General features: G+C 32.7%; 1 protein-coding gene across 1 annotated transcript in view; it reads right to left on the minus strand.

Annotated features, from left to right (window-relative positions):
* Nucleotides 1-23698, minus strand: part of LOC129216426 (uncharacterized) — a 102818-nt gene that overhangs the window by 59569 nt on the left and 19551 nt on the right. The window contains exon 5 of the mRNA XM_054850640.1: nt 13205-13498. Coding sequence (XP_054706615.1) covers nt 13205-13498 — 294 coding nt within the window. The remainder of the gene's footprint in view (nt 1-13204; nt 13499-23698) is intronic.

Genomic DNA, 23698 nt, shown 5'->3' on the forward strand with positions numbered 1-23698 from the left:
TGGCTCTTTTTCAACTTCGGTAACTAATCTCCAGCAATTTTTGCTCATTAACAAGACTTTCATATCGTTTAGCCATGTGGAATAATTTTCCCTATTTAATTTCGAGATTTCCATGTTGAGCAAAAAAATTTATCTGGCCCGCCTTCTGATAGACTTCTGTATCACGTTCGATGTTGAAAAAATTTTAAGAATTTACGAATGCCATCTCGTCAGGTTGGGCAAACGGCCCATAACCGATTTGTTAAACTGTGAGCTTTTAAAAGTGCTCAGCTTATTAACTTTTAGTGGAAGCTCAACCAGGACGTATGATACTTCTTGAAAAAAACATATTTATCTTGTGCAACACCAAGAAGAGCCAAATTTAAAAAAGTAACTTGCTTATTATGGCTATGATATTTACAATGACATGTTAAACATATTGAGCTATAATAGTCATGGCAAGAGTAGTAAGCCGAAGCTATCGGCAAAAACGGACAGACTCAACTGAGCTGCCGAAAGAAAACAACCAAGTCTGATTCGGGTTGAAATTGAAAGGGAAGAGAATGAGGCAAAGTGCCGGGAGCTTAAATGCTACCGGCAATTTGCATATTCTGCTGACGCGATCTCGTTACAAGAAGGAAAGAACGAATGAGAAAAACTAATGCAAATTAAGGTTGCCAACACTTTTGGAAAATAATTTACCTCCTTTTGTAACAGAAAGAAAGTATGCTTAAAATTCGTTTCTCATTACTATTTTCGTATGGCAAATGTTGTCATATTTTCCGAAGTGCCAAAAATAATATAAAACGATCTCTGAAAGTAATGAACTAAAATCACCTGCAATTATAACCCAACGTGAAGTTTATCTAATCATCATAAATAAAATATCTGCATAAAAAACACAAAAAATGGATTCTATTTAATGAAGTAGTGAATGTTACTAATGAAAGTTAATAAAAAGATTTTTAGGTAGTTCATTATATTAATTTGAATTTTTAAAAAGAGCAAAAGCTTCTAAATTAGTTTTATTATAGCACAAGCATTCCCTGCCTCTAACATTTGTGATTAGTGCACTAAAGTTTCTTGCGTGTGTAGAGTTATCCTTACGATTATGCTCTGAATTATTTCAAACATATGAAATATTTCGAAGTATTAAAAAAATTCACTATTCATTTTGCTTGCCGAACGTTTGCATAATTTTAAACAATTTCATCCTAGTGTTATGGGTCATTCTTCTGTTTGATGGATTTTTCCGCTAAAGAAAAAGTATTTTTTCAATTGTATTTTTACAGAATTTCTTTCAAAGTAGTCCTTTCGTTATGGATGCATTCATTCCTCAACATTGTTCATCACAGTTTAAGGTATCAAAAAATCTTCATATATATATATATAATAGCGAATTCACTGATCGAGTAACGCTCCTGACGTCACCGACAATGACACTCATGCCATACAATGATATTTTGGTAACGTTTGACATGAAGGGTAATGCTTTATTTTGTCAAGGCTGAACTAGTTCCGGTAACTTAACTGTTTTACTGGTAAGACGGTCATTTTAGGCGAATGAAGAAACGAAACAGTGGTCAACAATTAACGCTATCATCTGGAGTTTTGGTACATCCACCGGAGTTAGGGTTAGAATTTTAACAATCAAAATATCACAAAACAGGCAGTGGCTTCGTTCAAATGTAGAAGCAATTTCCACCCGTCATACCTTGCCGGGTGATTTTCTAGTAGCTTAAATACTTTATCTTCTTTGACTTAGAGAAGCAAAGCAGTAGCTAATATTTGATTCGTTATGACAGTATTTCTTGATTTCTTAATGGAAGATTCTTTTTTTTTTTTTTTAATTTTACATTTTCAATGCATCAATAATGCTTTAATTTCCTCTAATGCAAAATACATTTAGATTTTTTAAATTTAGCTAAATGCGTTTCTTTAATGTACAATTCCCAATTTAACATTGTTGGAAATGTTTGAGATGTTTTAAATAGATTTCTCTAGTTACAACGAACTTCAATGGACCGCTAATTCTATTTGTTGCAACGGGAAGTTTGTTGTAATAGAATTCAAGCAATGTAATGTCATTTACACCGGGACCGAAAATTTATTTCGCTGAAACGGATATTTTATTGTATTGGCATTCGTTGTTACGCGATTTAACTGTAAAAGAGAGAAACTTAATTAACGTATAAATTTTAAATAAAAGTAAAATCTGAATGCTTTCAGCAAAATGAAAGCATTCAGATTTGGAACTTTTGCGTGCACTTGTGCTGCCGTGCTAAGTGCAAAAGTCGTATCTGCAGCCGAGTTTAAAATGAGAAATAAACGATTCAAATTTTGCGGTTCCATGTATTTGATTCATAGGCAACTTTTTCAATTTTTTTGGAAAAAATATTTTTTATTCACAAATGATTGTAAAGCATTGTATTTAGGTGAAATATGTGACAAAGAACCACCTGGTGACCGTTTTTCAATTTTTATAAAAAGTGCAGATACGAATTTTGTGCTTAGCACGGCAGTGAACTTCTAACATCAATTTTTATTTAGATATCTACCTTAGTTTAAATAAAATAGAGCTGTTTATATGTATTCTTTGGATAAAACCGTTGAATTAGAAAATACAAAAATTGACCAAAAAATATAAATACATTCAATCACCACAAAAGGAAACACTATCCAATGTTCAATGATTTCAAATTCGCAAACAGCTTTAAAGCCCATTTTATTCCTGCAGTTCATTTTGATTTATTAAAAGTTTCAATTTCATAACGTAAATAAAACTGCAAAGGAGAAACTCTCCTTTATTTCCCTAAAGAAGGATTTTTCGTTGCATTATGAATGATTCTATGTAATTTTTTTACGTTTCCATCTCATTAATGATTTTCTTCCCTTCTTCCCTTTTTATGTCCTTGCACATTTCCCTTTTCAATAAGTCCCTGACCTAGATCTGAAAAATTCTATCTGACAACATTTCAAACGCGATAGAAAAATGAAAGGATGAATCCATACTTTTCCACCAGTTTGCTCCACATTTGCTCTTTTGTAGAGCATGGGATCAAAAAATAAAATTTTTTAGTCAAGATTTAGCAATGTGAATGCGATACAAATTTCATCACTGCTGCTGAAGCTGAAAGTGCAGTTATCCCTACATGTTTCTCATACAAAGAATAATGTTGCAAACAAAGTAAAAACTTTCCCCATACTTAAATTTTGTCCCTCAATTTTTAAAACTCAAACTCGTACGAAAAACAAGATAACGGAAAATCGAATGCCATAGATGGAGTCGAAAACAGTGTTCTATTTTCGCAAGGCATTCCAACATGAAATTGCTGCGTCGAGAATTTTTTATAAGAAACAAAATGATTTTCCTAATAGTAGCCAGGAAAATTGAAAAATCTCGGGGTTTTTTTTACAAAATTTCAGTTTCGTTAAGAATTTTATTTTAATATTCATACCAACTTCTGAGGAAAATGCATATTCAGTAAGTATAATGAAAAAAACAATTTAATAAAAGAATAAGTTATATGACTTATCAAAGTGTTCTAATTCATACTGTATTTTGAGTAACAGTAAAAAGTGTGGTTTTATGAAGAATAGGTTTAAAAAAAAGCTTGAAATAATAATTCAAAAATTATTGTGTCTCAAAAAACAACAGAGTACAATAAGTTTTAATGTTTGAGTTATCTAAAAATAATATAATATCTGTAAAAACTTGTTAAATGGCCGTAGGTGTCAAAATGTTCTTGCTTTACAGAGCTGTCTCGATCAATTATGTATCTGCTTTGCCTATGAAAGTGAGGAAAGTTTCCTGACTTTCCACGCAATATTTTAAACATTAACTTAGTAATTTCGTTGCAAAACGATGTAGTGGTAAAGTATTGTAAACAATGAGTGTTCAAAATCCATTTATCTTTTGTTTTATGCAAAGACATCTTTTCATTTACTTTTGCTTTATCTTATCATCACATTATTATAGTTTCATAGTTTCTTTCATTTGCTCTTAGACGCAAAACATACAATTTTTTTATTCTCTGTTCTTTTCCAGTATAATAATCTGATTTTACATTTTATCTATTTTGATAGATTTTTTTTTCTTGCCTGATTTTCAATCATAAAGTCAGAGCGAAACAAACATCCTAACATTTTGTCTTAGTATACTTTATCCAAATGCGCTTAGCTTCCTAATTTTAGAACGGCGCGTTAAAAGATTAAGAAATTCTCAATTAACGACAATAGAAGAAGATAGTTCGATAAATCTACCTTGAACAAAACTTCTCAGTTTTATACAGAACGGTTTACGCTTACTCTAGATTGCTCTCTTGTGTATCGTAAGCTTAGATTTCCAGAAAAATATTGTGTAGATCTCTTCTTCTAGATGAGGTATCTTCTGATGACAATTGTTTTTCTTCTATATTTACTATATTGGTTTAGTGTTTAAAATCTGCTTTCCAAAAACTTCAAAGTTTTGTGTAGAAGGGGAGGGGTGACATTATTTATTTGTTTTCAACTTCTTTTCTTCATCTTTATCTTTATCTTTAACTACTAATAATGCTGAATCTCTCTCTCTCTGTTAGGATCTTTCTCTGTCCGGATCTCTGTCTGTCTGTCAGGATCTCTGTGATGCACATAGCGCCTAGACCGATCGACCGATTTTCACGAAATTTGGAAAAAGTTAGTTTGTAGCATGGGGGTGTGCACCTCGAAGCGATTTTTCGAAAATTCGATGTGGTTCTTTTTCTATTCCAATTTTAAGAACAAAACTATCATAAGATGGACGAGAAGATTACGAAATATCATCATAAACGTGGAACCGTAACATGGGCACAAGCCAATTGGCGAGATACGAAATTATCATAACGTGGAACCGTAACATGGGCACGAGCCAATTGGCAAGAAAATTCACCATACATTATTTGTAAATATACAGGCGAACCAAAAGACCTTTTAATATTTGTATTACGGGCAAAGCCGTGCAGGTACCACTAGTTGATCAATAAACACAATGTTTTCCCCTTTGTTCAAAGTTTCTCATTTTAGTACCTTCAGCGGAAATCGGTTAGAAAACGAACTCCTCAAGTATTTCTACACAGTAGGACAAGTAAGTACTTCGGCGTGTGTAAATTAAAGTGAGAAAAAATACTTCTAACAAGGAAATGATAACAAGAAATATATTTACCCACCAACCATACTGCGCGAAAGCACAGAAGAATGAAGAAGAGAATAGTTTGTTCAACAATCCATCATGGCGGGTTTATTTTTCAAGTTGTCAAACATTATATCGAAAGGGGCGTGTTTTAAAAATATGAAGAAAAGACTGCGCGCACATCTTTGCTTTTTAAAGAAGCTTTCCAGAGAGAACCTAGGGGACCGAGGGAATCTTCCGAAAAACGAACACAATTGCGTTCCAAATTTTCTCGCTCCTACCTTATTTTCTTCCACCGGAATGGGACAAAATGATGGAACGCTGGAACAGAAAGAGATTCAAATATTTTTTAAAGTAAAATTTCTTCTTCGAATGCTTTTTCATATTTCTTAATAAAAGTATGGAGAAAAATGTAAAGTAAAATCTTAAGCAACTAACATCCATTTTTCAAAGTTAAAAAAGGTGGGAAATTGAGTTTGGTGGTCGGAAAGGGTAAGACATTTTCCCAAGATTTTCGAGAGCAACATTTATCTAAATCTCTTCGGGAAGAAAAAAAAATGAATACAATTTATTTTCGTTTTGGAATTTTTAGATTACTTTCCATTGTAAGAGTTTCGCACTGAGAGGACTTCTTTGGAGGAATAAGAGAACATTTCGTTACAAATAAAATAGCGTACAATAAATCTGAAAATAGATTTTTTTTTTTTTTTGCAGGATATTTAAAATATTAAACTTGATGATAAAGAATTTAAAATCTTCAATATTTTTCTTAGTTATCAGTTCAGGAAAATGAAAGTATTTCTTGAAAGATTTCGTAAGAAGACGCTTTCTCGAAAATTGCTATAAAAAGAAAAGAACCAATTGTATACTTTCTCTAACTTCAATCGAAAAATATATTCCTCGGCGATATTTTTCAATATCAAATATTATTTTTAAAATTCCGTGGACGACAAACTTGCTGGATACAATAATTAAGCTTCTACTTGTAAACAGTTTTATTAGGGGAAGTCTTTTGCTCTCTCTCTCTCCCTATATATATATATATATATATATATATATATATATATATATATATATATATATATATATATATATATATATATATATATATATATATACATATATATATATATATATATATATATATATATATATATATATATATATATATATATATATATATATATATATATATATATATATATATATATATATATATATATATATATATATATATATATATATATATATATATATATATATACTGAACAATTGTAATTTGTCGCTTTGTTCCTGGATAATAAAATATGCCAAATTGTCCCTTTAAGCGGCATTGACTGCGCTTCTTTCCGTTCAGAAGATTAAGAACTAAAAGACACATTATTTATGTCAGTGGTAAGCACTTAAAACCTTTGAATTTTTCTTCTCAAAATTTCTCTCGTGATTATTTTCTCAGTTTCTCTTCAAATAAAAAAATGTTGCACGGATTTCGTAATTTAACCACTGAAAACTTTTTGTCAAATATCGCATTTTCATCTTTTTTTCTGCAAAAAAAATTAAATTTATTTTTGAGTAATAATTCAGTGACCATTTAATGATATTTATTAAGATAATAAGATCAAAAGTATTTATGGAGTAAAAGACATTATTTTTTTCGAGTTGAGATTATTCTTTGCTGGAAAATTGCGAATATATCTGCATTTACTGTATAGTATAATATTACAATGAAATTCCTAATACATGACTAAAAACGAGCATCGACCCGCAGAGTTTTTCTTTTCTTTTTTTCCCCCCTTTGAAGGAAAAAAAGTTAGAAAGTTCAATCTATCAAATTTAGCAAAAAAGGATTTTTTTTTTCCACATCTTTTCAAGATCGAATTTTTGAAATGTTTCGACCTAATATGAAATCTTGACACACTGGTAACTCTCTTCGGATATCGAATAGATTTCGATTTTCCCCTTCTGACGTTTCCTTTGTCCAAAACGAAACTCATTTGATCCCTAATCGATTCAAAACGAAGTATAGATGCAGATAGAATAGTTATTTTCTTCTTTCGTTATACATTTCTCAAAAACCTAGAAAAAGATGTCTCTTACATTTCAAACGAGTAGAAAAATACCGATTGGCTTGAGAATGAAGTTTACTTTTATGCTTCTTGCATTTAGTTCTTCCACCCGCTCTTACCTCATATCGTATTTTGTAGGGAAGTAAGCGAAAATGAACCGTTAGAATGCTCAAGAATATATTAGAATACTGTGATAAAAAATCAAAATATTGAGTATTTGATGTGAACTCAAAACGGCATTCAACCTGACCATCTCAAATTTTCATGAAATTTTCAGAAATTTTACTTTTGAGCTAAAGTTTGCCAGGTTAGGCTAAAAGTAGCCATTTTAGCCTAACCTGGCATATAATTTATTATTATTTAAAATCATTAGCCACATAGATCTATATTGTACTTAATATGTATCATAGTATTAAAAATGTCGAATGCTTAAGAAATACAAAATTTATTGCTTAGAAGATTTAAAAAGAGCATTAAAGAAATTATTTAAACAAAAAAATATTGGATCTTTCGATGTGAATTCAACAAGACACTCAACCTGACCATGTCTAATTTTCATGAAATTGTCATGAATCTTACTTAGACTCAGGGTTACCAGGTCTGTCTGAAAATAGCCGTTTTGGCTATTTTTGATCACACTTGGGTAGAAAAAATTCAAAAGCATCCCCCAAACCTATCTTTATTTTACCTAATATTTAGCATACATAACATAATTAATGCTTGAGAAACATAAAATTTATTAATCAGAAGATTTAAAAATAATATTACAGCAATATAAGCCCTGTTGCTTAAGTATTTAAGCAATAGGGTGAGAGAAATGTTAAAGTATTTGAATATAGACTAAATAAATCTTGTGCATCAAAGTACGATAAATGTCTTACAAAAGTATTTTAGTGTGGTTGCAATTGAAAATTTCCATTATTTCTAGAAAGAAGAGAGGTTTTACTGCAAGTTGCATATTTTTGGCTGATTCCACAAAGTAGTTTGGCCTTTTTTTTTTTTTCTTTAACTTCCCTGGCGACCCCATGACTCCTTAAATTTAAAATTTTTAATTTTTTAATCCTTCATAATTCATGAGTTATTATTTTTTAAATTAATTAAAAAGTACTTTTTTTTGCCGACAGAGCTTTAAAATATTGTAATTCAAGTTCTTTGAGTTGTACAGAGTCGTATTATAGCTGATTTTAAATACAATGACATGCACTAGAATTTGATTCATAACATGAAAACTAGGAAGAAAACAAAATTTCAAAGTTTTTGAAGATTGTGTCCTTTGAATTTCCTTTAAAAAAAATAATAACCTACGTTTTTTTTAATGCAGTTTAATGAATATATCCTAAAATTACGTAATAGAACCGTGAATGAATCAGCAGTTACAGTAAATAATGTGGGAAAATGTTCGCGATTTTTGACAAGCTTTATTGGTAACTGCTGTAACTGCTGATCCTTCCATGGTCTCACTCTGAAAATTTGTGAATGTATTCATCAAAATACATTAAAAACTACATATTTTTAAAAAAGTTTTTAAGGTACACTATCTAAAAAAATTGCTGAATTTTGAAATTTTTAATTTTGTGGAAAAATAAACCTTGAAAGTTTTTCAATTTACGTATAAAGTGCATATAGTTGCCTTAGGACTCCCGTGACTCTAGGGTAGAAGCTTCGCTTCATGTGACGGAGGTTGCGGTTTCGATTCCCGCCGGTGCCCTGGGTGCTATTTCCTCTTTATATGCTGTAAATTTTTCCTGTGTTATCTTATCTGTTAATAAAGAAGTCCAACATTTCGAGGCAATGGCACCAACTTTTCCGTAGTAGTTTATTGCGAACACGCTAACAACAACATAGTTACCTTTAAAATTGTAAAATTCTTTAGCTTCCATAGAAGTTGAGTTATAGTAATTCGGCCACTAGCGGCAAGTAAAAAAATTGCCTTTGAATTTCAAAATTTAATTGCTCATCATTCATGAGTAACAGATTATTCTGAAAATGATATCGAAATAAAATATGTCAAAGAGATTTCTGAAACTTTTATGAAAATATAAGAGGATCAGGTTAAGATATGTGAGGAGGGGAATCGGGAGGAGTATTTCGACACGGAATGACCCAAAAAAGAACATTCTGTTTATTAAAGTCTGGGAAACTATACCTACACTTTAATTCACATACAGCAAGTAAACAACGATAAAAATAATTTAATTCATCCCAAAAACGAATATTTTGGACTTGAGGTAATATTATTCGGGCACGTTCACACCATAACAACCAAACCATGCACAAACTATCAAATGAGTAGTGATCAAATAAAGTCTTTTCGTGTGAAATATTGCTCAGTTGGAAGATTATTGAAGAGCTCAGTGCCTCAGCTCCATTTTAAAGACTTTACAGAATCACGAAATGAAATTTTAAAAAACTCTTCAAAATTTCAATTTTTTAAATTCAGTATTACGACTATGTTAGAATTTGTCTCTATGAAACCAATCTCAATAACTATTTTTATGAAATATTGCCTGCCAATTTCAATGACTATTTTTATTATTTTTTTATGTTAAACATGTATTGACATGTATTGATGCTCAGATGTCGATGAAAAATGGTGCAGTCTCTTTCTTATACCGAAAGTCTCAGTTCCAAAATACATTTTTCATCGTATACATTTCAAAATCTTACTATCGGCGAAATTCTACCAAACTAATAGAAGTTAGCGGAAACTCGTAGAAAGAGAATTTTTAACCGGCCATTTATTTAGATGCAAAATTTTCCCTTTTTCACGAATTCTATATGCAAACATTTTGAAAAGTTTCCCCAGCTAACTGTTAAATTGGGTCACTAACCCATTCACTAACACGCTGCTTAGTTCTTGTTTGTTGGGAGCGACGGCCGGCGAAAAAAAAAAGGATTCGCGCTGCTTTCCTGTGTGACGTCACAAAGAAAAGGCCCAGCCACGTGACATTCTGAAACACATGAGCGGCCACTGACAAAACAGCGCAAAACGTATGAAAGTGTTGGAATGAAAAAATTAGAATAGGGGAATATGTTTCTCTTAAATTGTTTGCTATATTTCCCTGAAACGCAAAATATGCGTGATTGTGCGTGAAAGAGTTCGTCCCCGCTTTTACATTCATTGACATTCCATGGCTATTATTTAAAATAGAAAGAGTCCATCAATAGGTCATATTATCAACTTTGTTCGTACTTAACAATCTGCGCATGATATCATGATTATGTCTGAGCCATTGATATAATGCAGAATGCGACTATTTCAACGTCATTCAGACGCAGTATTTTTACTCTCGCTCATAGAGAAAGTTTTTTTTTTTTTTCTTTTTTTTTTTTTTTTTGAGCAATCACGAAATGCTTATTGCTTTCACTTATTCCGCAGTTGACGTTGGTCTGATTTTGCAGATTGCCATGGCGACGTAAATAAATCTAGCTCGTTGTTTTTGATATTTATTAAGAGGAGCAATTTTCGTTCGCTTTTTTCGTTATTTTTTTCTCCCAAGGCTTAACTCAAACAGATTTTACATTAAAAAATGGGTAGGTTCTTGTGCAAAATCATGTTTTTTCAAGAAAAACACCTATCAAGATGACTTTAAATAGCCAAAGTTCATCTAAATACAATATTTCCAGGTTACTAATTCCTATTATTTAAGATTGATAAGAAATAAAAATAACATTTTGGTGTAAGTTGTAAGTATAATTTTTGTGATAAGTGTGAGAGTGCAATTGGTTATAATCCCCATATCTTAATTACCATATCCTAATTTCCGTTTCTTTTTTATGAACATGCGTCGTATCCTCTAATATAGAAAATCAGCCTTCATAACGGGACTAGTGCGAATTTCTCCTAAATTTCCAATTCATTCCATTTGTGAAAACAAGAAACGCAACGAATAGGGTTCGATCGCAATTCGAGATTTCGGAAAACAAAATTTAAATTCAAGACGTCAAAATTCAAATGATGTTTTTTTTCTTCTGAATGATAGGCAAATGCAACAGGAAGTTAAAATTCTTTCGTGTAAATTTTATATATTCTCCAAAGGTGATCAGCAAATTTAGATTGCTGTTTCAAAGTTAACAACAGTCCATAGTTTCCTCATATTTTATCCGAGCAAAAGGACCAAAATATTAATATAATATTTTAAGAGCTTAATTCAAACTAAAAGTAAAAGAAGAAAGTGGTTTCTTTAAGAAGTCAAAAAATTTAAAGAAATAAAAAGTTTCGCACTTTTTTCTACTAGAAAATTCAATTTGTTGCTTCTGTCCGTATGTTTATTCTATAAAGAAAGATAAGAGATCTGTTCAACCCTCTGAAATAAGTCTCAAAAAAAAATCGTTAAAATTCGTTTTATTGCCTTCTTATCACAAATCTAAAACCAGTGCAAGAATCGCATCTTTCGATTGTCACCATTAATTTGTTAGGATAGGGTGAGGCCTGAAGGGCGTTGTGGTAAAAAGTGTTCCAGAAAGTCAGGAGCTATTTTCAATGACAAGGAGCAGCTGGAATAACTCCTCCCCCCCCCCCCTTCCTTTTATATCACTCTCTGAGGTTCTTCAAAAAAGTCGTTTTCTGAGGGCTTGATCAGGAAAGTATGTTTCTGTAAATTTAAATGTTCATTTTTAAATGCGATAGTTGTTTAAAAAAACAGTAGATGAGGAAATGGCCATATATAACCAGTATATACAATCGAATACTCAGTAAATACGTCATATTGACACATTTCAATATAGTAGAATTGTTTCTCATTCACCTTCCCATATCAAATGATCTACCAGTGCTCTCTGAGACTATTGATCATAATTTAGCTGGCTTCAAAACTTTCTCAAAAAAAAAAAAAAATCTAGTTTCAACTCTTGTCACTGTTGATATTTGAATTTTCCATCTACTGCTTTTTATTGAAGGTGATCACTAGCAATAATTTGAAATTAATGTGTGTTCAAGGTGAAGTTTTTACCCTTTTTTCAAATGGTGATGTTTGCAACAAGAACCTTTACGCCATCAGCTAAATTTCTTGATCGCTAGATTTTCTGTAGGAGGGTTCCTGCTGAGCGTTTTATAAAGAATATTCGTTGTTATACTAGGGGTATTGCGGCTGGAATTCGTTTTTTCTTTTTTTTCCCCCTTTCTACTGTTATATGGGCTTATAACGAAACTTCTATAATTCCTTTGTACTAATTCTGTCCTTTAAAAGTAAACTTTTGATTCAAATTTCCTTTTAAGATTCCATGATGCTAGCATTTTTCAAACAAGTAACCCATTCAATTATTTTTTAAGCTGAAATATGAGGTTATAAATCAACCTTTCAAAACTAAATTAGCTTCGGTTTTCGATAACAGGGAACAAAATGTAGGACCATATGGCTACCACCTGCTCTAGTACTAAGTAGGGAACCTCAGCACAGCAACGCGGTATGGTACATATCATACCTCAAGGCGTGTATGGTTCACACATTAAGGGATGCAGGGCTCACGCTTAGTGCGGTATTTTCCCCGACGCAACGCACCACATTCGCAGACCACTGTCGGGCTCCAAACCCGGCCCATAACGGTTGTGGTATGACCTAAAGCTATACGCTAAGAGGTAGGGTTAGGTAGAAAAAAATCTTTTTTTTCTTTTCCCACATTATAAGGATGTGTCGCTATCCGCCATAAGCCTCCTACAGTCCAATAAAGTTTAGCCTTGGCAAGATTGTCAGGGATTAAATTCTTAAAATTAAAAAGTGCAGAGCACCTCGTCAGTTGCAAAAGGTTCATTACTTTGCTGAGGAGCAAAAGGTCATGCCTTGTAATTAGCCTAAAAATTGCTCGAGGTTAGTCGATTGGGACAGGAGAAAGGAACAGGTCCCTCCATATTTTGGAACCTGTGTAAAATCCTCCTGCAAGATCTCTCTCCATTGTCTTTTCAACTTCATTATAAAATTGGAATGGAGAAAAATACTAATATTAATGCAAACCAAAGGCCTTATGCTAAAAGATAGGGTAATGGTGGAAAAAAGCACCTATGTATTTTAATTACCTGAGGCTGCGCACTGGTTTTCCAAATAATCTCTGTTGCTGCCAACTATCTCTCGAAAAGCTTGCGGTTGAGATCGTCTGTCTTCCTTGCTCATGCGACACACTCTCATGACTTCATCGTAATCGGCAGATCGGCAGATGAATGACACCTCTGTGAGACAGAGTCGCTCGCATTCCTCCTTCGTCTGGACGTTCTGTACTTCCTTCTCTACGTAGCCATTCAAGAAAGCATCACGCACCCTTTCGAATGCCCATAAGCGGTCCCCGCACAGATTTTCGAAAAGAGATCTTTGAACTGCAAAATGGTATTAATAACAATAAGTAGAAGAATAACAATAATAATAATCCTCACATAAATAATAGCCGATGATCAAGTAACTCGCGTATTTCAAAAATGAAACTCGCGCCACGGCATAATAATTTGATAATGAGTTTTGGCAATGTTTAACATGCAGGGAAAGGCTTTATTGTGACAAGGCTGAACTCGATCTGGTAACTTAACTGTTTTACTGGTAAGACTGTGTCATTTCAGGGGAATGAAAAAACGAAAAAGCGGTCAACTATGAACGCTATCTACTGGAGTTTAGGTTAATTCACTGGAGTTACGGTTAAAATTTCAACTATCAAAATATCACCGAACAGGCAATGTCTTCGTTAAAATGTGGAAGAAGAGAATCAATTTTCACCCGTCATACCTTGACCGGCAACTTTCTAGTAATAATTATAATAACAGAAATAAGAATTTTTGTCCTATTAATAATAATAAGAACTACAACAACAACTTATAATGAGGAATTTTCAAAAGGTAAGGTAACAAGGGTTCTGACGGGTCTATAGATACTCTGTCTGGATAAAAATCACTCAATACATGACAAAAAAAAAAACTTTCAAAATGCTTCTGACATAATTTATGCTGATTCTTACTTAAAATGACCCCCTGAATCCAAATATGACAATTGTTTTCCATTACCACGACCGGCTTTTTGGGAATGGCGGCCACTATTTGTTTTCCAGTTTTCGACAGTTTTATAGCCATTATTTTTATTTGGAGGGGGAGGGAGCGTTATATTAGTTCTTAACCCTCTTCTGAGGAGCTAGAGAGGTGTAAAGTTCAAAAGCATTAACATTTAGATCAGACTCATGGGGGTATTCCTCTTTAAAGTATTTAGAAAATCACCAAAACGGATTTTTTTCTAAGTGTTTGTTTTATATTTTTTTCACTTATTTTTTGGCATAAAACCAGAGTATAGGACTCATTCTTAGGAGCCCCATGTCCAAAAAAAAAATTCACGTTGCAAAAAAAAAATTTTGAAATCGGAAACATCGCATTTTGCGTAGTCAGAGTCGGATCACTGATCTTCAGTGAAGAACCTTCCTGTATTATTCGGCTTGCATTCCCAGATATAATTATGATTAAAAATGAACTTAGGTATGTTTATAAAATAACATTAATGGATATATTTATGTTTCTGTAGATGCACCGGATACATTGTTTATCAGTTCTTGATATAGTGACAAACAACGGGAGCAGTACATCCCCAGGAACATAAATATATACATTCTAGATGAAAGCATACCCAAGTTCCCTTTTAATCATGATTATATCTGGGAATGCAAGTTGAGTAATAAGGGAAGGTTCTTTACTAAAGATCTGCTATGCAACTTTGACAATGCAAAATGCAATGCTTTCAATAGTATTTTTTTTTTCGGACATTTGGTTCATGGGAGTGAGTCTATACTCTGGTTTTATGCCGTAAAATAAATAAACACATTGCGAAACAAACCACTAAAAAAAAAAGGTTTTGATGTTTTTCAAAAGTTTTAGGGAGAAAAACTCCTATGAGTTTCCCAACGTGCGCCAAATGTTCATGCATTAGAACTTTGTCCGTCTCTAGTTTTCATCAAAAGAGTGTTAATGGCTAATTTAACGCTCCTTTCCCCTCCAAATAAAAAGAATGGCTATGAAACTGTTGAAAAGTTTTAAAAATTTGGGTAGTGCTATTTTCCAAAAGTGAGACGTAATGGAAGAAAACAGTGGTCATATTTGTCTTCAAGGGGTCAATTTACATTAAAAACAGCAAGAATTATGTCTAAAGCATTTTGAAGGTTTTTTTTTTTTTTTTTTTTTTTTTTTAAATTTATTTATTTATTTATTTATTTATTTATTTGCCCCACAAGTAATCAAAACTTTCAAACGATACCTGCGTGTCCACTAACAGGACAAAATGTAAGTTAGGAGACGGCTGCGTTGATAGAAACATGTCTCACCAACATGGAACAAGAAATGTGATAAGGTTTTTTGTGTTGAGAGGTAATGAAACTAGACGACCCGTGCGGAACTCCGTACTGTACTTCGAATCGTTTCATAAGGTATTTCGCTCTTTAAAAATTTCAAAAAAAGAATATTATGAAAAAAAACCGAAAAAAGTAAACGGAAAAGAGTAAGCGCACAAGAGAAGGTATGTAATTTGAAGACATCTTTAACAAAACCTCGTTAAATACAACGTTGTGATAATTTGATCATCGCTCCCCTTTTGGTTGTACGTATTTTCAATGCAAATATAAATATCATTAAAAGTGTGGCTGAGTGACACGTGAAAAATCAGTAATTTTGCATTGCATGTGAAAAAACAGGTTGTGGCAAATACAGTCCTGCCCATGTGAGCATCTGACGGAAAAAAGAAACATTAAAGAGATATTTAGTGTCACGGATTCGAACTGGCGCCATTCTGATTAACAGTACGAAACTCCAACAAACCTAGCAACTGTGCCTTCCTTTTCGAGTGCTATTCATTGAAGGAATGCGTAATAAAACACAGTAAAAAAGTTTTTCGCCGAAAAAATATAATAAGATCATGCGTCTATGTTTTGTCATTAGCCATCATGATACGATTTAAAATTATTCGTAAAACATGGAATTTGATTAAAGAATGAGGAAGATCTCACGTAGCGATCGAAACAAACATTCTAGAGAAGTAATAAATTCGGTTGAAAAAATAAGTGTATTTATTTTTGAATATTCAACAATTTCCCATAGCAGGCTGCTTTAACCTGTACGGCTGGAAAGCTCGCACTTGTTTTTCTTTTAATCGAACACTTAAAATTCAAAACCAAAACCAGTTGAACTGAGTCCGTTTTTTAAGTATAATTTTTCGAACGTAGACAAAATGTTTATTTTTTTTTTCAGCCGAAAGCAGAGGAGTAGAAAATGATTTCTTACTAATGAAGTTGATAATAATTTTAATGTTTTACATCGTATTAGAATAAATAATTAAAGATTTACTGATTGAAACTCGTAGTTTTAATTTGACGTAGTATTTTTTCATTGGTACAAAAGTTCTCAAACTGCTATTAGAAAAATCTACATTTCAGCATACAATGAAAATTTTTTTCTGCACAAAAAGGATTCCCTTGAGGTATATCTAATATTTTTTTTATGCTTACATTATGCTCAGTGGTCTGGACGGAGTCAAAGCTTAAAAAAAAGGAAGAACACCCTTCGATTAGCAGTCAACTTATCTGAATGATAACTGTAGCCTGCATAAAGGAGTCGAAACACCAAGTAGCATTCCCACTGCATTTCTTATATTACGTGCGTTATCTGTTGTATGTTATGAGTACATGTAATGCTTAATAATAATCTAAATTTGCTATTATGTTGGACAGCCTGAGCTTGCCCGAAGTTCAGACAGTTTATAGCCGAACGCTCTACCGAAAAAAAAAACACAGGTAATTATAAAAAAAATTTTCTTGCCGAGAAGTGTTTTTATTTTTGAAAATTTTTACAATTTGTTATCGCAGACTGTTTGAACCGTTATGATTTAAATGGCAGCACGTGTTCATCATTTAATAAGCACGGTTAAAATACAAAATAATTTGAACTAAGTTCTTTTTTAAGCGTAGCTTTTCAAATGTAGTAAAAATGTGATACGCTATTTGTTTTTTTGCAAAAAGAAGAAAAATATATATATTACCCTTTAAATTGAGGTAGTATTTTTTTTATTTGTACAAAGAGTCAAAAACTCATTAGAAGAATCTATATTTCAACACACAGTTTATTATATTTTACTGAACAAAAAACAATTCCAATGTAGTCTGAAATCTTAAACCTGATACTCATATTTTCGCTTACATTATGCTTTAATTTTCTTCCCTAGGCCAAATCTTAAAAAATTCCTTACACTTGAGTATCAATTTAGCTCCGTGTTGCATCAAGTTTTCATAACGGCTAGGAGCACTTCTACCTCATGTATTCCCTTATATTTGTTATTCATTGTTCATGTAATGCGCGATATTTTTCTAATTTTTTGATGCAGATTGTCCGGACGTGGGCCCGAACACGCATTCTCCTGGTTACCAGTCGAACGCTCTGCCGATCAAGCTATTCAGCTCTGTCGGTAGCAGTGCAAGTTAAAGTTATAAATTTAACCGAAAATCTCTTTCTGGTTCTTTAAAACAGGTTTTTTTTTGCCAGAAAAACAATTTTTAGACCGTGGGTCTATTTTTCGTCTGTAGCCTGCACGATAAGCTTTAAAATAAGGTGTAAATCAAAGAAATCGATCAAGAATTGAGGAAAATCTCGCGTAGAAACCAAAAACAGGCTACAGAAATAATATATAAGGATACTTGGAAGGTCAGCAGTTAAGAACCGACGCTGCGGTTCAACAAACCGTCTTTGATGTGGTTTTACGTTCTTGACGATGATTTCTTCCATGCCGGATCTCCAGGTGTTTCTTTAAAGGAACAAGAAATAGAAGTCACTTGGTGCGAGCTGGCGATTGTAAGGAGGATGATTCAATATCTCTCAAACATAAACCTCATTACACTTCTTTTTTCACTGGCGGGATATGTTTCTGCTAACGCAGCCATCTTCTAACTGATATTTTGTCCTGTTAGTGGACACCCAGATAAATTACTTTAGATTTAAATTAAATTGGATTTATTTTGATCCTTACCTCAAAACATTTTATTCACATCGTTAATAAATTTCTACGTGTGTACATTTCGTTGTTCTGAGAAAATTTAGGCTAATTCAAATGCTCTCCAGGAATTTGCGCAGTCATAATTTACCTTGTGAGAGGTAAGGGTTTTTTCATAACAGTCCTTAAATAAATGTTAACTCTCATAGTAGAATTGGCAATATGAGTTAAATCCAAAGATTCTAGGTGTTAACCTACACTTGGTTAATAATTATTCATTTCTTGTATTACACAAGAAAGTATTCTTGCAGAACGTCGATATAGCAGTTCACTACATTCCATTGGCCCATCAAACTGAAGAAAATTCCGCCATTTTTATATACGTAGCAAACCAGCTCAATGAAATCTTCCATAGTTAAAGTTCCACTATTTCCATAAACTAAAACTATAATAAATTTCAAATTTACTTTCTTTAAAATTGGAATTCATTCGTGGTTTATTTTAAACCGGATTAAAGTTAAGCCTTAAATTCGAAATTGAGTCACAAAATGGCCTAGACGTTCAAGTATAAGATTAAAATGTAAATTTTTCTGCCGAAGAATTCAAAGAACGTTGCCACTGCAATTTCTATCCGTTGCTCTTTCCTAGATCTTTATTCCATTGTAAAGGTTACAATTCGTTGTGGTCAGCGTATTTTCCATTTTGTCGAGAGTAATTTCGTGGAAATATTCATTGCGGCGACTTGAAAGCAGTTTAAGTTACTCCTGGGGTCATTTTCAAGCACGCATAGCAGGAAAACTCGCTTTCTGGGAAATATTTATGCCAAGCAGAATGCGATTCTGCCCATGAGACCTCTAATGGTACAATATAAATGTCAAGTTCACGACGTTAAAAGAGACTTTAAAGTAAATGGAAAGGATATAATGGTGCAAGATTTCGGTCTTAATAATTGTTTTAGGTGCTTGCGAAATGTAGACCTTTTTCTTGTGTTTTGTTATATTCTTTATAAATGTCACAGAAATGTTAAATACAAATTTTGTAAAAGGTATTTTTTAAACAAAAGACGTAAGGATTGCTATTCGAAAAATTCTGAAATAGGTTCTAAAAAAGGTATTTCAAAACAAAACTCGTAAAATTTGGAAGGAAAATTTAGATGATCATTATTCAATTCCAAATAAAAGGGGAAAATATTAAACTTACGATCAATGTAGACAAGTTTAGAGATATTTGTACATTAGAAGTCTCTTTTAATGTTTAATGACGCATTCAATAGCACACATCTGGTAGTTGAGAAAAGGGTAGAAGTGTGTAAAATTAATTTCTACTTTCTGTTTTCCTGAGCTATAACTTTAATGAAAATTTTAGCTTCAGAATGATTGAAATTTACTTTATAACGCTTTTAACTTGCAATTTCTGTGTATATGCCTACTATTCAAAGAAATGAGTTTTCTTTTCAAAAACTTTATTTTTAATTTGCGATATCCTGACGAATAAAACTGTTCATGGCCCCACATAATTCTAAAAGGCCGTCACAATCGCTGAAACACATGGCAACAAAGAGGGTACTACAGGCAATCCAGTTTTTTCATTCTTACAACCAAAATGTCCATTTATTGGTGGATACACAGGATTGAGATCAGCGCCTCTTGCGGTCAAAATGGGTGACATATGAAGTTTCGCATTTTTCAAGGATTTCAAGAATTGCATCGGTTTAACACAAAAAAGTCATAAACTGTCAAGACCCGTAAGAATCAATTAGAGGAAAGAACTATTATTTATATAAAAGTTTGAAACAGTTCAACGAGATTTCTCAAGATATAGAAGTTATTCTCAAGATTTGTTTTACAATGCTTCAACTTTAAGGCAGTGGCAAATCATCACAGAATATTTTTAATTTACCACTTTTTTTTCTCCTTTAATACCTTTTTTTTAATCTTAATAGAACATTGCTCAGTGCTTAAGTATTTCTGACATTGCTATTACACAAAAGTTTGGTATTTGCTGCGTATTCAGCAAAAGAAAACATTAGTTTTAAATAGGGTAATAGTAGGGGGGCATACTACATTCCGTGGGAAATTTCGTGAGGAAATTGTGAGACCAACTTTAATAGATTCCTTATGGTTTGTGTAACTATGCCTCACCGGGTGTTTTGCTTGATTTCGTGTCAGACGGCCTGTATGACGTCATCAATCCAAGATGGCGGCTTTATTGAGTTTTTGCAATTATCAGTTAATTTTTGAGTATTTTGTGATAATTTTCTGGTGAATTTACGTGATTAATATTCTATTCATCTTCTTATTATAAATTAAAAACAAAATATTTAATTTTTTTGTTTATTAACTCATTTTAAAAAAAATTCTGATAAATCTTTTTTCACTTTGGCTCTCAGAATTAGCTGTTTTACAAGTTCCTTGAGTGAACTTTCGCTGGTAAAAATACTTTTAATTTTCAGGCTAAGATCACTAAACATTAGTACGGTCGAGCCTCGTTAATTCGAACACGATTATAACGAACTACTGCTAAAGCGAACTACATTTGCGATCCCGTCCTTCTGTTGAAAATCACTTAACACACCTAACACTATCGTTTTTCGGATAAAACGAGCTACTGTTGAGACAAATTCACTTTGAAGGTCCCTTTGAGTTCGTTTTAACGAGGTTTGACTGTATAATCGTTTGATAGAATTCTAATAACCTGTATACCCCCTGACCCCCTAAACTCTTTTACCGGATATGAATATCGTACATTGGGGGTGTTCTTAAGGAATTTGTAGAGAGAGTAGAAGAGAAAGCTTCTGCGTAGAGAAAGTATTGTTTGTCCATTCGTTGGAGAATAGTCTGCAAATCTTCAAGTACGGCTATTTCTTCCTTAACTTATCACTGCTATTTTATTCACGATGTCTTCTCTCCCAGAAACTCATTTACAAGTTTTTTTTTTTTTTTTTTGCCTCCATCTTCGAAAAAAGCAAGGCTACAAATTAATTATAAACTATGTACTTTTTGTCAGATTAAGAAGAAGTGCCCATTAGTTAAACCCATTAGTTATGATAAAGTGTTAGAATGTATCAAGAAGAGAGTAGAATGGAATGACAAAGAGTATATACATTACTTACTGAACTATTAACGAATGTGACCGCAGAAGAATTGAAAAAATGGAAACCGCATCATGGCATGCAAAATGCTAAGAGAAGTGCACTCATAAAGCAAGCATGGACAGAAGTAAGAAATTTCACGAAATGGATAAGAATAAATTATATTGTTCTACTATCATTCATGAAGACAATGTTGTAGGCTACACACAACGAGATCCAAAATCGTGGTTGGTGACAAAAATAAGTGGTTTTTCTGCTTCGGAAAAGGCGGTGTAAGAAAACCATCGGTGGCGATAAAAATAGATTCTGCAGGTCAGCAACTAAAAAAAGCCATTGAAATTTCCAAAAATGAAACTTTCAAAATTAAACTCAGTGACTTTACAGATCCAGGAGACCCTCATGCAAAGAACATTTTACACCATAAATATTGTTCGGCAAAACATGTATTTAATGTTTTACGAAAAAATTGCGATTCTGATGTAGTAACAAAGTCACAAGACATTATTTCTAATAAAGCAACAGACGTAGAATTCCTGTGTGCATTAAATGATTTTCTTGTTCAGGGAAATGTTAGTACAATAGCAGACCTTGAAATGAATTATCAGTCAATTGCAAATAAAAATTTAGGAAAAAATAAAACGCGAAAAGAAATTAAAAATCTCATTCAAGAGGAAATTGATGACGCTATATTTAGTAATCCAAAAAGTGCAAATGAGTCGCAACGCTTGTCTTTAAAGGAAACTGCAGATATTACCCTATCTAATGCAAAAGATTATTTTATAGACATTGGAAAAAACATGAGAACTATCTTTGAAGCTGCAAACATTTTACGCAAAGCAGTTTTATCTGATCAGAAATGGACATTTACAGGATCTTTTGAACAGAATCAGATAGTTGATGCCGTTCCAATCCAAGTTGATCAGTTCTTTAAATGGTGCTGCAACGGAAAATTTGAAATTAATTCTATTTATGAGGTGCAGAACAATATCGTGCTGTATAAAGCTAAAAGACTGTCACACATATTCATGCATAAAATGCTGTCTCCATACCAAGCTTCGAAAGAAACTGTTCATCGACACGCCCGAGATATGTCTTTGCAAGTTGGTGTTGACCTTACTATGTACTCTGTTACCCGAAGCAAATATATAATTGATTTTTTAAATAAACTAGGTGTTTCAATTGATTATGCTAAAATTCTACGTTTGGAAACATAGATAGTAAGTGGGTTAATAAGACGCATGGATGATAGTAACGGGATGTATATTCCTCCTGATTTGAAAAGGGCAAAGATTTTTATTTTGTGCTGCAGATAACATTGATTTCCTTGAAGACACATCTTACGGGAAAGGTACTTTGCATGGCATTGTAATGGTACTTCATCAACAGAAAAAAGACTCAAGACAAATTCCACTTCCTCTTACCATACCTTCAGCATCCCGTTTCCTTTCGACGTTACCTTAGTCCCTGACTGAAATAACGTCCTATAACATTGCAATGACAAGTAAGCCCAAATTTTCAGCATATGGGGAAGCATTATAAGATAAGAAAACACAAAGAGAGATATTAAAGTCACTATGACAGCATTAGGACCAGAAAAAACTCAAAGAATATTAGAACTCCATGCTCTATCAGGATGTGATACAACAGGTTCACTTGCTAAGAAGGGAAATTATCTTTTTGAAAAATTTATAAGACGGCAGACAAAAATACTCCTGATGCTCTGAGTCATCTGGGGACAACCGAAGAACTTAATGCAAATGATAAAGTTGCTATTGGAGGATTTATTTGCTCCTTGTATATGCCGCTGACCAAGATTTCAGATATTGGAGAACTTCGCTGGTTCATGTTTTCCAAGCAGTAGGCTCAAAATGAAAATTTGCCTCCTACAGGAGCATCTTTGTCCCCATATATTTTAAGAGCGCATTATCAGGTATTAGATTGGCGTCTTGCTGACCAGCAGCACCCGAATTCACCTTCACCGTTAGACTTCGGATGGGAAAAGAAAGACAACTTCTATGCTTCAGTTATGTGTACTTTCTTGTGCACCTGAATCCATCTTGAAATTAGTTCGATGCAGCTGCGTAAAGGGCAAATGCATTGTTTCATGCAAATGCAAATCTTAAAACATTGCATGCACTGAACTTTGTATGTGTGGAGGTGATGAGGACTTATGTGAAAAGCACAGCCAACAAAGCGATATTGATGAAACTTTAAGTAAGACCTGTTTGCTTACTTTTAAATCTATATTTTTGAATTACAATCAGAGTTTAAATAATTTATTCATTACTTAGAGCACAAAAAATGTAAATAATAAAATTGTCATTGCTTCTGATATTAAGTAACGGAAGTTGTAAATTTTTTCTGCATTAAAAAAAATGCTTCTTATGACCCCAAAAACACGTGTATGCAAATAATTTTACAGGTTTTTTGGAATAATAAATTTGATTTTTATCGTACAAAGCTTTCTAAAATATTTTTAACTGCT

Source organism: Uloborus diversus, chromosome 2, assembly GCF_026930045.1.
Source record: "Uloborus diversus isolate 005 chromosome 2, Udiv.v.3.1, whole genome shotgun sequence".
NCBI classification, from domain to species: domain Eukaryota; kingdom Metazoa; phylum Arthropoda; class Arachnida; order Araneae; family Uloboridae; genus Uloborus; species Uloborus diversus.